This window comes from Megascapheus bottae, chromosome 5 (genome assembly GCF_031878675.1).
Source record: "Megascapheus bottae isolate mThoBot1 chromosome 5, mThoBot2.hap1, whole genome shotgun sequence".
NCBI lineage: Eukaryota > Metazoa > Chordata > Mammalia > Rodentia > Geomyidae > Megascapheus > Megascapheus bottae.
This window is the reverse complement of record NC_143513.1, coordinates 27,625,425-27,639,134: the sequence shown is the minus strand read 5'-3', so window position 1 is coordinate 27,639,134 and position 13,710 is coordinate 27,625,425. Positions and strand designations below refer to the sequence as shown.

Here is a 13,710-nt window from a genome sequence, read left to right as displayed (position 1 = left end):
CTTTTGAGTTCACAAAAGGCTGTTCTCATTTTAAGAGAAGAGCAAATGCACCAGCCCATTAAATAACTTAAAAAATAATGACTGAGTTCCTAAGGACACACAGAAAATGGCAGGAAAGGACAAAAGCAATATTCTTCCCCCTTTTTTAAAAGAGATGCCTGAGTTATAGCCATTCATTGGTAGCTCACACTGTAATTCTAGCTACTAAGGAGGATCAGATCTAAGGATCGTGGTTTGAAGTTGGCCTAAACAGAAAAGACCATGAGATTAATATCTCCAAATAACCAGCAGAAAAAATGGAAGTATGGCTCAACTGGTAGAGTACTAGGCACTAAGAGAGAAATAACACCTAGGATGAAGACCTGGCACCAGGACTCCCTCCACCTGCCCCCCCCCCCCAAAAAAAAATTGATGAGGATATGAAAGGGCTTCTGTACTGTGTTCTCACTGAGAAGTGGCTGCATGTTGATGTTCACGGAACTGATCGTTGGATCCAGCCAAAAGAAGAACACTGGATTGGAGTGGGGGTAGGGCAGGATGAGAACATCAGAGGCATCTGACTCCAACAATATCATTCCCCTCTGCTTTCAGGAATTTCAGAAATTGCTTGGAAACCAATGCCAATCCAGGCTGGCTTTCCTGAGAAGTCTTATTCGTAACTTAAAGCAGTGTTTCCTTGATAGCTGTCCTGGAGCATTTTCCAGAAAATTGCTAATAATTGCTCACCCAGACTGAGCATCCCTCCCCCCCCCCCCGAACAGTATGCAAGTACAGCAATGCCTTGATGGCTGCAGATCTCCTCCCCCCCCCCGGCCCACCCTCACCCCGGGGAGCAATGTGATCACAGTCAGGCATCACTGCCCAGCTGCCCTGTCCACATCTGGCCACCTGTCTTCACTCCTGTCAGTCTTGGTACGCTTGCCTTAGAGGGTTTCCTCACTTCTATCTGCCCAGCACTGTCTGCCCACCCTTGGCATTGGCACAGATGTGTGACGTGGCCCTGACCAAGCCACAAAACTAAGGAAAGATTAGCCTGAAAAATGGAGGGCCTGTCCGGGCAAGGAGGCCACAGAATTCTGAGCTATGCATTTTTTCTTATTTTTTTAAAATTATCTTTAAGTAGTTGTAAAAAGGAGTTTCAATTCAACGTGTCAGTTTATGAGTACAGTGCATCTGGAGCAGTGTCACCTCCTTCCATAATTCTCCCCCATCTCTTCCAGTCCCCCAAACGCCCTTAATTCGCCTCACTCAATTTTCACATATATACACTGAATATTAGACTGTATTCACCCACCCCTCCTTTCTTCATTTGTGTACTCTCCTTCCCTTGACCTCACCCCTCCTCCCAACACCACAAGTTCCAGTTTCCTGGTATTCATTTTGTTAAGCTCTAAGTTAGTTTGTTAACAGGAGTTACACCATTGGAATCTTCACTTGCATACACTATGCTACAGTGAATATGTTCGTGTATGTATGCATCTGACCCTGCTTACATACATATTTTTAACTTAGTTCCAATTTCTACATATGAGAGAAAACATGTGTCCTTTTGTCTCTCTGAGCTTGACTTACTTCACTTAACATCATTTTGTTCCAGATCCATCCATTTCGCTGAAAATGACATAGTAACATACCATTCTTCCTTATGGATGAGTGCAATTCTATTGTATGTCTACATCTTGTAAATATACATATATATGCATAGTTGTGTGTGTCCTTACTGTATCCTGACTTGTAATGTTTCGATAAATACCCAGGAGCAGTATTGCTGGATCATAGGGTAGTTCTAAGTTTAGATATTGAGGAATCATGTTATTTATTCTTTAAAAGGTTTTTAGCATGTGTGCCCTAGGTCTGTGACTTCTCATATTAGGTTGATTTAAGGCTTCACATTTGGATTAATTTCAGCCACTGACTCTTAAACTTCCCATTTTTTATGCCTCAACCCCCACAGTACCAAAGGTAAGTCCAAATGTATTATATAATCCCACGACTGGCTAGGAAAAGGGTGAGACAGGTTCCCTCTCCCCACCATAGATGATGCATCAGCCTCCATGGGGACTTAAGCCAGGAAAACTTCCTTGCCTAAGAAATTAAAGCGCCCCCAGAGGTAGGTGGGGGCTGGTAGCTCACACCTATAAGCCTAGCTACTCAGGAGGCTGAGATTCAATGATGGAGAGTCAAAGTCAGCCTGGACAGGAAAGCCTATGAGATGCTTATCTCTTGTTAACTAGAAAAAAAAAGCGGGAAGGAGAGCTGTGGCTCAAGTGATAGAGCAGCAGCCCAGAGAGAAAGCATCCATGCTCTTAGCTCAGACTCCAGTAGAGACACATAAAAGAAAGGAATTAAGGGAAGAAGGGGAGGTAGAGAGGGGAGGGAAGAGAAAAAGAAAGAGAAAAGGAAGGGAATGCCTCCAGCTAAGAGACAGTCTTAGGGAGCATAGGAACTCCTGAAGGAGAAGGAGGTAGAGGGAGGGAGCCCACTGATGTATAACTATGCACCAGCATTTGTGTTGGGTACTGTATAGCCATTCTTTGAGGGAGCAGGGTATCTTTCCCTTCGTCAACTCAGCTATAAGGGAGTGTTACCTACTTCTTCATTGATGATGATAAAAGGTAAGAGACAGTAGGCTCACAGAGAGATAGTAAGCTCAGCCTGTGGGCTGCCTAGACAACTGCAGGTGGAATAGTTCTGAGCCAGTGATTGACAGCTGAGTATTGATGTGTAAATGCCAAGGAGAACAGACAACAGTAGTCCCAGTGGCAACAGCTTATCAGCAATCATAGGTAGGAAAAGTTCTGCCTGGTATTAATCCATATGCAGTCATTTCTTCCCTAGTCCAGCTACTAATTGGAATTTGCAACTAGGTATGGTGATTCACATCTGTAATAACAGTACTCAGGAGGCAGAGGCAGATAATTGAGATCTCGAGACCAATCTAAGTTACTAAGTAAGACCTTCTTACAAACTGGCATGTTAAATTGAATCCCCTTTATACAACTACCTAAGTATAATTTTTAAAATTGATCAATCAAAACAGAATTTATTAAGCAAATTAATTTTAAAAGCTGGGAAGGAAGCTGGATATGCAAAGGCATTGGCATATTCTGCATATCACCATGTGTCTTTGTGCTTTCTGAGCTGCTCCTCCTCATCTTGTTCTTTCCTTTTGAGCTCTTCCATGAAATGATTATTCTTTTAAACATTTGTCCTGTTTACATTACTGTTCTAGATGTCCTATAAACCCACCCCTGAAGGGATCTTCCTTTGGTTTGTTAATTACACACTGTTAGCCTAGAGTCCAGGAGGAATGTAAGTGATAGTGAGAGTGATGCCCAGTTAATGCCATTGGAGTTTTCAGGGTGTGCACTCAGACATTCGGGTCAGACATCCAAGGACTATTTCTGGAAGGACGTTGGCTCCAAGTTCAGAGGAATTGAAACAGAACAAGTCCTTATGTCTTGAACTAGAGTGAACAGTGCTTAGTTAACATTGTATGCTTGGAGGAGTCTGCTATTTCCTTACCAGTCATAAACCTTGTCTGGTATACAGCTGTCTACAGGTTCATAGTCCTGTCCTTCAACTCTAGGAGAAATGATCTGAGAGATTTTAGAGGACCTAGAAAACTCAGAGAGGAACACACACACACACACACACACACACACACACACACACACAAAACCCAGCCCAAAAACATCACACTCCTTGTGTTTAAGGTATCTCCAAACAACTGGATAGACTATAGACCTGTATTGTTCCCCTTGGAGAACACTAAATTGCTAGCATTTGACAGAATTTGTTTTGATGATGCTGAATTTCATAGTAGCCTTGACTGGAGTAGACTAGGAAACCCTCAGAGCCCAGAGAACCAAAACCATGGGTACTTGTTATTGTGCTTCTAATTTTACCTGAATGTTCTCCTCTCCAGGTCACCTCTACTATACACCAAAACTTACCTTGTCAATTACAAAGGAAAAAGCCTAATGAAAGGAATGTTGTCACTAATGCTTATGACCATATTGCAAAAGTAGATATGAAAAATTTGTCAGAAGCTTCTATATTCATATTCCTTACATTGCTTTAAAAAATCTAATTGTTCATAATTTTTATAAAATAATAAAACCCCTTAGCTGCTTGTTGGTGGCTCACACCTGTAACCCTAGCTTCTCAGGAGTCTGAGATCTGAGAGTTATGGTTTGGAGCCAGCCCAGGCAGAAAAGGATGTGAGACTCTTATCTGTTAACTATTAAAAAGCCAGAAGTAGAGCTATGACTTATGTGCTACAACACTAGCCTTGAATGAAAAAGTTAAAGGACAGTTCCTAGGTTATAAGTTCAAGCTCCAGTACCAGAACTTCAGATAAACCAGAGGATTAACCATTTCACTCACCACATTCAGTCATCACTTCGAATATTTAAATGCCTTTAGCCCACAGTCTTAAATGCATATTTAATAGTTAATTAATCAAATACTCAGTTTTTGAGGGAAATCTTGATTTCATTTATGTATACATGTAGGCCTCTCTGAGTTTTCTCTCCAGAGCATGAAGCTATTGTGTGAGAACTAGGGTCCAGATTTCCCAGAAGTCTGTTGACTGTTGCTCTTGCTGGGCACAGTGACACCTGAAATACCTTGTGCTGACTTGTCCTTGCCTGTTTTGCCCAGTGAGCCTGCCCCTGGGGCCTGGTAGTCACTGCAGTGTGGACGGAGCCCCGCAGCTGCCACCTGAGGCTGAGGAGACGGGCTCTGTTGGCAGCTGCTTTGCCTCAGAGGACACAACCGAGGACTCAGGGGTGATGAGCTCCCCATCAGACATCGTCTCTCTGGACTCACAACACGACAGCCTCAAATCCAAGGATAAATGGGCCACGGACCAAGAGGACTGCAGTGACCAGGACCTGTCTGGAACCCCAGACCTGGGTCCCCAAAAGAGTCCATCATGGGAGAGAAATGAGTCCGGCAGCTCACATGTGCGGTGAGTCACAGGGGATGTCACCCACACTCATCTCATGTTCTGAGGAAGGGGATTTTGTCACAGTAAGTCAGGTGCCTTCCACTGCAGTCCCCATTCTGATTTGGAGGGTTCTCATCTACCATTAAGTGTTCCTGCTGGTTGTAGATAGGCCAGGGCATATGAGTGACATCAGAATGACATTTCATGCAAATGCTGTCATATTCCTTCTCTATTTTAATACTCAGTTGCCTGATTTTTTAATTTTGGTTTAGTTGTTGTTTGTGCCAATACAGGAGCTTGAACTCAGGTCCTGGGTGCTGTCCCTTTAGGTTTGGTGTTCTACCACTTGGACCACAGCTCCACTTCTAGCGTTTTGGAGTTTCATGGATTTACCTTTCTGAGCTAGCTTTGAAGTCCATTCCTCACATCTTAGCTGCATAGCCCCTGGTCTGTGATATTTGCAGCTATCAGAGTAGCTAAAAATTACAGTATTTATCTTTCTGTCGTTTAACACAGAGATGTCTAAGATGTCTATTTCTACTATAATCTTCATGTTTGTTCCTTGTGTAAAGACCTTTCCATGCATTTCAGCTATAGCTGAGTCTGCTCACACGTTCTGAACAGAGGCCCAGGGATACTGTGTACAGGACACATGCTTTGTTTTACTGGCCCTGACCTTGATGTGAATGAAGTCTTGCTGCTTTTTCTCCAGCAATGAAAGTGAATGGTCTGTGGCCAAAGCCAGGATAATTCCTTGAATCTTTGGAACCTAATGCTATATGAATGTATTTTTCTGCCCTCATCTTCAAGGTGCCACCAAATTTGACAGTAGTCAAATAAGGGTGTTTTGGAACCTGAATGACTAACAGTAGACTCCCTGATACTAGCTGTTTAGCTTTCAAGAGTCACTCAGCTTGCCTATGATTCTTAATACACAGAATATGGATAATAACAGCAACCTGCCAGAGATATCAAGGATCAGTAAGAGAGATTCGAGACATGCAGGACATGTTGCATAACTATTAAGCAATATCTGTAATCGTAACTACTAATTCTTTGCACACCAGTGGCTCATGCCTTTAGTTCTAGACACTCAGGAGGCTGAGATCTGAGGATCAAAGTTGGAAGCCAGCTCAGTCAGGAAAGTCCATGAGATTTTTATCTCCAGTTAACCAACAAAATGCTAGGTATGGAAATGTGGCTCATGGTAGAGTTCTAGCCTTGAGCAAAAAGCTAAGGAACAACACCTAGGCCTTAAGTTTGAACCCCAGTATCATTAGGGAATGGTGCTGCGTGGATGTGCATGGTAGTTGATTTTCCTTCATGAGGCTTCAGTCAACTCCTCATTGAAATAAAGGAGAAATTATCTCTGAGCTCCCCAGTTTTGAGGTGTTATTTGCTGAAGCCAACATAGCAGGGAAGTCCTAAGACTCTTATCTTCAGTTAGAAGAAGAAACCAGAAGTAGAATTGTACATCAAGGGGTCTGCAAATGAACCCAAACATTATACATCCAGTCTCTAGTTAAGTGGAGCCCAAGGCTGTAACCACAAGAAGTCACTGACTACAGAGGCATCTGCCACATTGAACACATCTAGAACCAGGAAACTGTGTAACCAGAGGGACACGGTGACCACAGAAGCATTTTGAAGTTATTTTGTATATTCTAGGTGCCAAGGTTTTGTAACTCTAGGAAGTGCCTGACCACAGCAACAGTTGAGACATGCAATATCATGAAGATTCTCGGTAACTACAGAAATATTTAGAAATCTGGTGCTTTCTAGACCCCTCTAGAACAGAGGAAAATTTACAACACATGAAAAAATATGCAGAGTTACAATATCCAATGCTGTAAATCCTTGCCATATTTGGCTACTGAGCATTTGCCAAATGGTTGGTCCAGTTGTATTATATTATAAAATATGCATCAAAGGGCTCAGCACAGTCGATCCAGCCTGTAATTGTGATCAGAAGGATCATGACTTGAGGCCATCTCAGACAAAACCTCAACAAGGCCCCCATCTCAATAAAGAAGCTAGGTGTGGTGACTCAGTCCTGTCATCCCAGCCATTCAAGAGGTGCAAGCAGAAGGGCCACGATCCAGGCCTTCTTGGGAGGAGGGGAAAACCCACAAACACAGGACCCTACATACTACCTGAAAACTAGCTAAAGGTACATGGGCCCGGCTCAAAGCGTGGAGAGCCTGCCAAGCAAGCATGAGATTCTGAACTTAGATCCCACTACCTCCAAAATAAATTGTAAAAATGTAAACAGCACTAAATCTGGTACACAATAAAAAAATTACATTAGTTATATACGTAAATATAAAGCATTAAAGAAAATAAAAATGTTCTGTGCACTGATAGCTCTCACCCAATGTCCTAGATCAGGTTACAATGTGAGAACCCAGATTCAGAACCAGCCGAGGCAGATAAGAGACTTATCTCCAATTAACCAAAGCAGTACAAGCACCAGCCATGACCAAAAGCCAAATGAGATACCCCAAGACCATGAGTTCAGGGAACAGTACCTGCAAAATGAAAAGTAGAAGTAACTAATATTAATATGATTGCACATCTACAAGAATGATATATATATATATATACACACACACACGTGTGTGTGTGTGTGTGTGTGTATATAACAAACTCTGTGCTTTGTCAGTACAGAAAGTCTTACAAGGAGAACCGAGGAACTAGACATATCTGACCTTTTCTGCCTGGGGCTCCTGAGTTCCTTGCCTTTATCCATCTAGTTATCATTTTGAAACCACAGGGTTGTCAGCAGAGAACCAAATTATTCCCTGAACACTCTCTGACTTTTCCTCTCAGACTTCTCCTTTTCATTCATTCTGTCATTGTATACATTTGTTACAGAAACTCATTTAACCACTTCTAAGCCAGGTGCGGTGGCTCACGCTAGTAATCCTAGCTACTCTGGAGGCTAAGGAGCAAGGTTCAAAGCCAACCCCAGGCACAAAAGAACCTGAAAATCTTATCTCCAATTAACCTCTTAGGAAATGGAAAGTGGGGCTTGGCTCACGGGTAGGGTGGTAACCTTGAGCTGAATTGCTCAGAGACAGCACCCAAGTTCACGCCCCATGACCCCCCCCCCAAAAAAAAAGAAGAAAAGAAAAAGAAACTCATTTAACCACTTCTAAACCATTCATGCCCTAATAGGCTTTGAGTCATTTTAGAAATTTCACAGGGATAACTTACTTCCTTTTGTTTTTTGTGGTGCTCAAGCATGGAGTCCCTTCTCCCATTTTCCAGGACCTAGATATGCAAGCGTAAAGCCAGGCAGTCCTTTTGCTGCCACCCTCAGAACCCCCTTGGGCCGGACACAGAAGCCAGCCCCACTTCCCGAGCAAGCAGAAGTCCCCAGTGCTCTGGGCAGCAGTCACCTGAGTATGATTCTGTTCTCTGCAGAGTCACCCCCTCCCTGGGAGAAAAGAGCTCTGGCAGTGTTTAGTCAACATGTGCAGCCTGATAGGGAAATGCCTGCCCTCTGTTTGTTTGCTTTACTTTCTTGGTCTTCAGCCACAACAAAGTGTCAGTAAGAAGCCTGTCTGAAGATGGGGTTGTTGGGCGGAGTTGGGGGGTTGGAGAAGGAAACCCGGGAGAGAAACATCTGCACGCTTTTACTTTGTGACAGCAGAGACATGGCTTCCTGCCCACTGTTGACTCTGCAGTGACACATGCCTTGGGCTTTCCTGTTGCGCCCACAGGGAGCTGTCCTCCACGCCCAGAGACCAAGCGGAGAAATCTAGTGGTTTTTACAAAGAGGAAGGAATGGATATAATCCATCAATAACCCTTTGTGGGGAAGACAGTGGGTAGGAGTGGGGAAGAAAAGTAATTATCGCTGAATCTCTTCCCCTACAAATCTTAGATTGAAAAGCAAAACTACATATGTTTCTGTAGGCTTTGGCTTTGACTGGATAACCCATTCATGTCGAAGCTGAGGGCTTAGAATATACCACCACTGAGTTGTATCAGGACAAAAAGAAAGCTGCGAAAGAGATGAAAAGGACTCCTGCTGCCCTTCTATGGAGATGCCAGGGTCTTCAGAAACACACCAACCAAAGGCCTGACTGCCATGTTTATAGAACTTCCCGCCTTTGCTCCACAGTGCATCCAAGCTAGTCACTCTTAGAATGTGTTCCACTCTGTCTTTCTGATCACACAAGGTCCTAAATACCTAGATCTGCTTTAGGGTGCCAGGGAAGACCATAAAAGAGTGTGGACACACCAAACCCTGAGGTTGAGTGGCAGCCATCAGGAGTAGGCAGAAGGAAGAAGGGCTGAATAGGAAGAGCAATTTAGATAGAAGGGAACAGGAGATTTCAACAAGAAATCTTGGTATTGGAGAGCAGGGGAGAACTAGCGAGTATGCCCTAAGACCTTGAGCTAGAGCAGCTGAGACCAAGTCTGGGTGGGAGGAAGGGAGGAAGGTACTGAAGGCTCTGGCCTTGCTGCAGATGGCCTCTTGTTAATGGTGGGACCAGGAGATCCATACTGGGACTTTTGGACTCCTGAAGAAAAACAAATTCATATGTACTGTGTATGGCATAAGCAAATTATAAACTCTGGCATAAAAGCCATTACTGTTAACTAGTGGGTGAAAGTATGATTTAAATTTTAGGCTCATTGAAAGTTGCTTTATTGCCAAGCACTGGTGGCTTACACCTGTAACCCAGCTGCTTAGGAGGCTGAGATCTGAGGATCGCAGTTCGAAGCCAGCCCAGTCAGGAAAGTCTTTGAGGCTCTTACGTCCAATTAACCAAAAAGCCAGAAATGGTAGGTGGCTCAATAGTAGAACATTAGCCTTGAGCAAAAAAGCCCAGGATTGGCAAGCACACATACACACACACACTCACATTGCTTCATACTAAGCAAGCACAATCTTAAATTAAAAGGATAAAATATTCACCATAACTACCCATTTTCATTAAGTCAGGCTGGTTTGTTTGTTGCTGAGTTTCTACCTCACCCTTATCCACAGGCACATGCTCTTTTATGTCATAATTATCCTAACATATAATTCTGTGTGTTGATTTCTTCACATAGCACTAGATGAAGCACTGGTGCCTATAGAAATATGTAGACTGAATGATCAGTGCAATTACTAAACTTTAACGATTTCACTAAGCCTGATCCTGAAGCCCCTCCTGGGCTCCTGAATCTATTTGGTCACTTAGAAAGCAAGGCTTATTCTTCAGAATGAGAATGTTGCATTGTAGGAACAGATTGTACAGAAAATATTTCATGTCTGTACCTACTTCTGGATGTCTTAAGAATTCTTCACATCAATACAAGAAGCCTGGATAGATTTATGTTTTCCATTTGTTGAATTGTTTCCTTAAGATAAATCATTAAAGTGGAGATCAACACACCAGCCAATATTGTTACAAAGATAAAGTGATTTTCCTTTGTTCGTTTGTTGATGTCTGGTTCCACTTGCTCTCCTGTTACAACCAGTAAGAACAAGTGTAAATGTCAGATCCATTTTAGCTTTCTCAACTCAGAGTGGTAATTGTTTTGTAGTTCTATGTTTATAAAATCAGTGAAATTTTTAATAGTAAATATGTTTTTGTGTCTCTTAATGTCATTCTTATCAATGTCTAATATGGTGATGTGGTCATGTACATGCTTAAAAGTAGCAGTATGCATTTAATTTTGATTGGCTGAGGGTAATTTTGTAGAATCTTTTTTTATTCAGAAAAAAAATAGTTGGAGGGAAATGGGCAGGGGGAGGGGCGGTATCTGTCCTTCCAGCCCCTGCCCCCCAACCCATGTGGTTTTGACAGCAATAAGGGATACTGGGTAATGACCCCAAAATAAAAATGGTATATGTGTGTGTATTGGAAGCTCTGTATAATAAGAGTTAGCATTTTGAAAGTTTGAATTTGAGTCATATACAAATACACACAAATGTGTTAACTAAACAATGGTATATGCAGGGGCGAATTCCAGTGGTATAACTCCTTGAACAACTATACAAAATGAATACTAGGAAGCTAGATCCTGAGCTGTTGGGAAACCAGGAGTGTAGAAATATAAAGAGAGGAAGGGTAGACAAATGCAGTTGTAATATTCAATGTGTTTATGTGAAAATGGGAACTAGGAAATTTGAGGGGATGGTCAGGGTTGGGAGAGATGAAAGGAGTAATATCCATCAAGATGCATTGTACTCATAGATTGTACTCATACTGAATTGAAATCCCTTTGTACAACTTCTGAATGATGTTTTTAAGTTTTCTCTTTTCAGTCTCTAAAAGTTCCCATAATTTTCTCTGCCACATGTTGTACTAAATGTTTAGATTAATTCCATTGAACTTCATGAAAGAAAAAACACTTTAGCAAAATGCATTTGGATCATTAAAATCCACAGCCAAAGCAATAGGAAAGACATTTGTGCACCTCTTGTTGTTCTTATTAATTGGCCCACATGCACACACATCTTCAGCCAGCCCCCTTTGTCTGGCCTGTCAGAGGACGTTAGCTTAGGCTGGTACTGGAGCCAGTTCCTGGCTTCCAAATGGACATAGTCACTAAGAAAGGCTCATTTATCAGAATAAAAACTTTGCAGCATAAGTGAGGATTGCACAAAGCATATTTCATGCATCATTATCTGGGCCTGATTAGCAAGGAGGGAAATTGGTCCTCAGTGTTAACAATCAGCTTTTACTAAAGATAGACAATTGCCATAGACATGTCTCTGTGTTTTCTGCACAATAGGAAACTAAAGGCAAGAGCCCCAGCAAAGACCCCTTTCAAATTGTTTTGGCAGTAGTTGTCCCATGGATGTCACTGTCCCTGTAATGCAAATACAGCATCAAGGCTGCCATCTTCTAGGATGCCTTGTAGCCTGGGGAAGGGGTGGTGGTGGAAAAAGTCACATGGTCCTCTCAGCCTCAGACATGGCCAGGCCACCTAATTGGCAAAGCAAGTCATTAATAGGGCTTTAAACATTAGTGAAACCTTGCCTCAGTCTGTTAGTCCCTCTGAACAGAGTTTCCCATCTGTACATTGATGACTGAATAACACTCCTCACCTTAGAGATAACTTGTGGTGATTATTATAAAAGAAATTATGCTAATGAACACAATCCAGGGCCTGGCATGTGAAAGCTATGTTGTTCTGGCCCATACACAGAGTAATTAGCCCCATGCTTCTGGGAGCTTCTTCCTACTGGGTCTCCTAAAACATTTTGGGAACAGACACAGAAGAGGGGAGACAAGAATGGGAGCTATGACCTTTGTCATACTCTTTATGTACTCAAGGAAAGAACTTGGGGAGCATAGCTCAGTGAATGGCATGATCAGGTCCTCCAAACTTCTCTTGTCCTCTTGATTACCTGTGCAGGAAATAATGTGAAGTAGAAGTATGAAAAAGGGACATATCAACAAGGTCTATGAAGCACTTTATTGTAGTATGAGACAATTCATTTCAGAATGTGGTGGATTGGTCTCTGCTTAGGAAGACCTAGTCGTAGAACTCAGGAAGGTGTCCTGGGCTTCTCTCCAAGGGCCTCCATGTGCAAGGCTCTTCTCCAAGGCTCTGTGTGCCAGAGTCTATAGCCTTCATCCATTGGGCATTTGAGGAACACCATGAAAAAGCTAATTTCTCAGGAACAGCTCAATGAGTCCAAATGGGGCATGCTAACTTATTCTGTGAAGCATGGTGAAGCTTAGAACTCTGGCTACAAACTCAAGTGTAGCTGTGTGTAGTTATGGGGGTGCTAACACTGACATAGACATACCCTAAATACACCGTGTATTATGCACTTCACATACCTTATAAAGATAGTCTCAAACACACCATGTATTATCTTATACAACACACATGACAAAAACAGCACACCACACACAAGTCATACAACATAGCCCACATATGTACACACTCCAAATTCACAATATGTCATATACACAGCACACTTGTCACAGATAGCATACCCACACATGCACACACACAACCAAGGCTAACCATACGTCCCATTCCCACACACACCTCACACGCAATCTGTGGCTCAGTAGTTTCAGGGACAACATGAATCTGGCAAATAACCTAAAGTTTGAGTTTGAAGATGGACTCTCCTGTCCTTGTATATTTCTGCTGTTTTCAATCTGTGCCAGAATAAATAAATGTTCTTCCCTTCTCATTGGTCATCTCTAGAAATGAGAACACCATCATTCCCTCAAATGATGATGAAGATCTATTCCTTGCTGGGCAGTTCCATAGAACCCTGGCAGAACTTGATGAAGACTTAGAAGGTAAGATGTTGCAGTTTAGTATTTTGCTACTTTATTATGATGGCAAATAATTTTTTTCTGAGCATGCTTTTGTATAACGAAATGACAAAGAAGTCTTCGGAGGAATTAGAAGCTCCATGTGGAAATAGCCTGGATGGGAGACTGAGCTCTCAGGAGAGCATGTCCTTGAGGGCTGAGCCCTCTCTCAGGTAAGGGCAGGTCCCTATGGACTACTCTCCATAGGAGCTCCAATCAGTATGGAGGAACTGCCTGAATGACTGCTTAGATTGTACTGTGACTACTACTAAATTTTTGAAAGGTATTCTAAGCCAGGCCTTGGTGGCTCGTGCCTGTAAGCGTAGTTACTCAGGACTCAGAAATCTGAGTGATGCAGTTTAAAATCAGCCTGGGCAGTTGAGACTCTTATCTCCGATAAACCACAAAAAGAAACAGAAATAGAACTAAAGTGGTAGAACACCAGCTCTGTGTGAAAAAAAACTAAAGA

General features: G+C 42.5%; 1 protein-coding gene across 4 annotated transcripts in view; it reads left to right on the top strand.

Moving 5' to 3' along the window:
- The window catches only part of Cobl (cordon-bleu WH2 repeat protein), a 210,663-nt gene that overhangs the window by 181,245 nt on the left and 15,708 nt on the right, over positions 1 to 13,710 (top strand). For all 4 annotated transcript variants that reach the window (XM_090332846.1, XM_090332848.1, XM_090332845.1 and 1 more), the window contains 2 exons: positions 4,666 to 4,975; positions 13,129 to 13,226. In XM_090332846.1, coding sequence (XP_090188972.1) covers positions 4,666 to 4,975; positions 13,129 to 13,226 — 408 coding nt within the window. The remainder of the gene's footprint in view (positions 1 to 4,665; positions 4,976 to 13,128; positions 13,227 to 13,710) is intronic.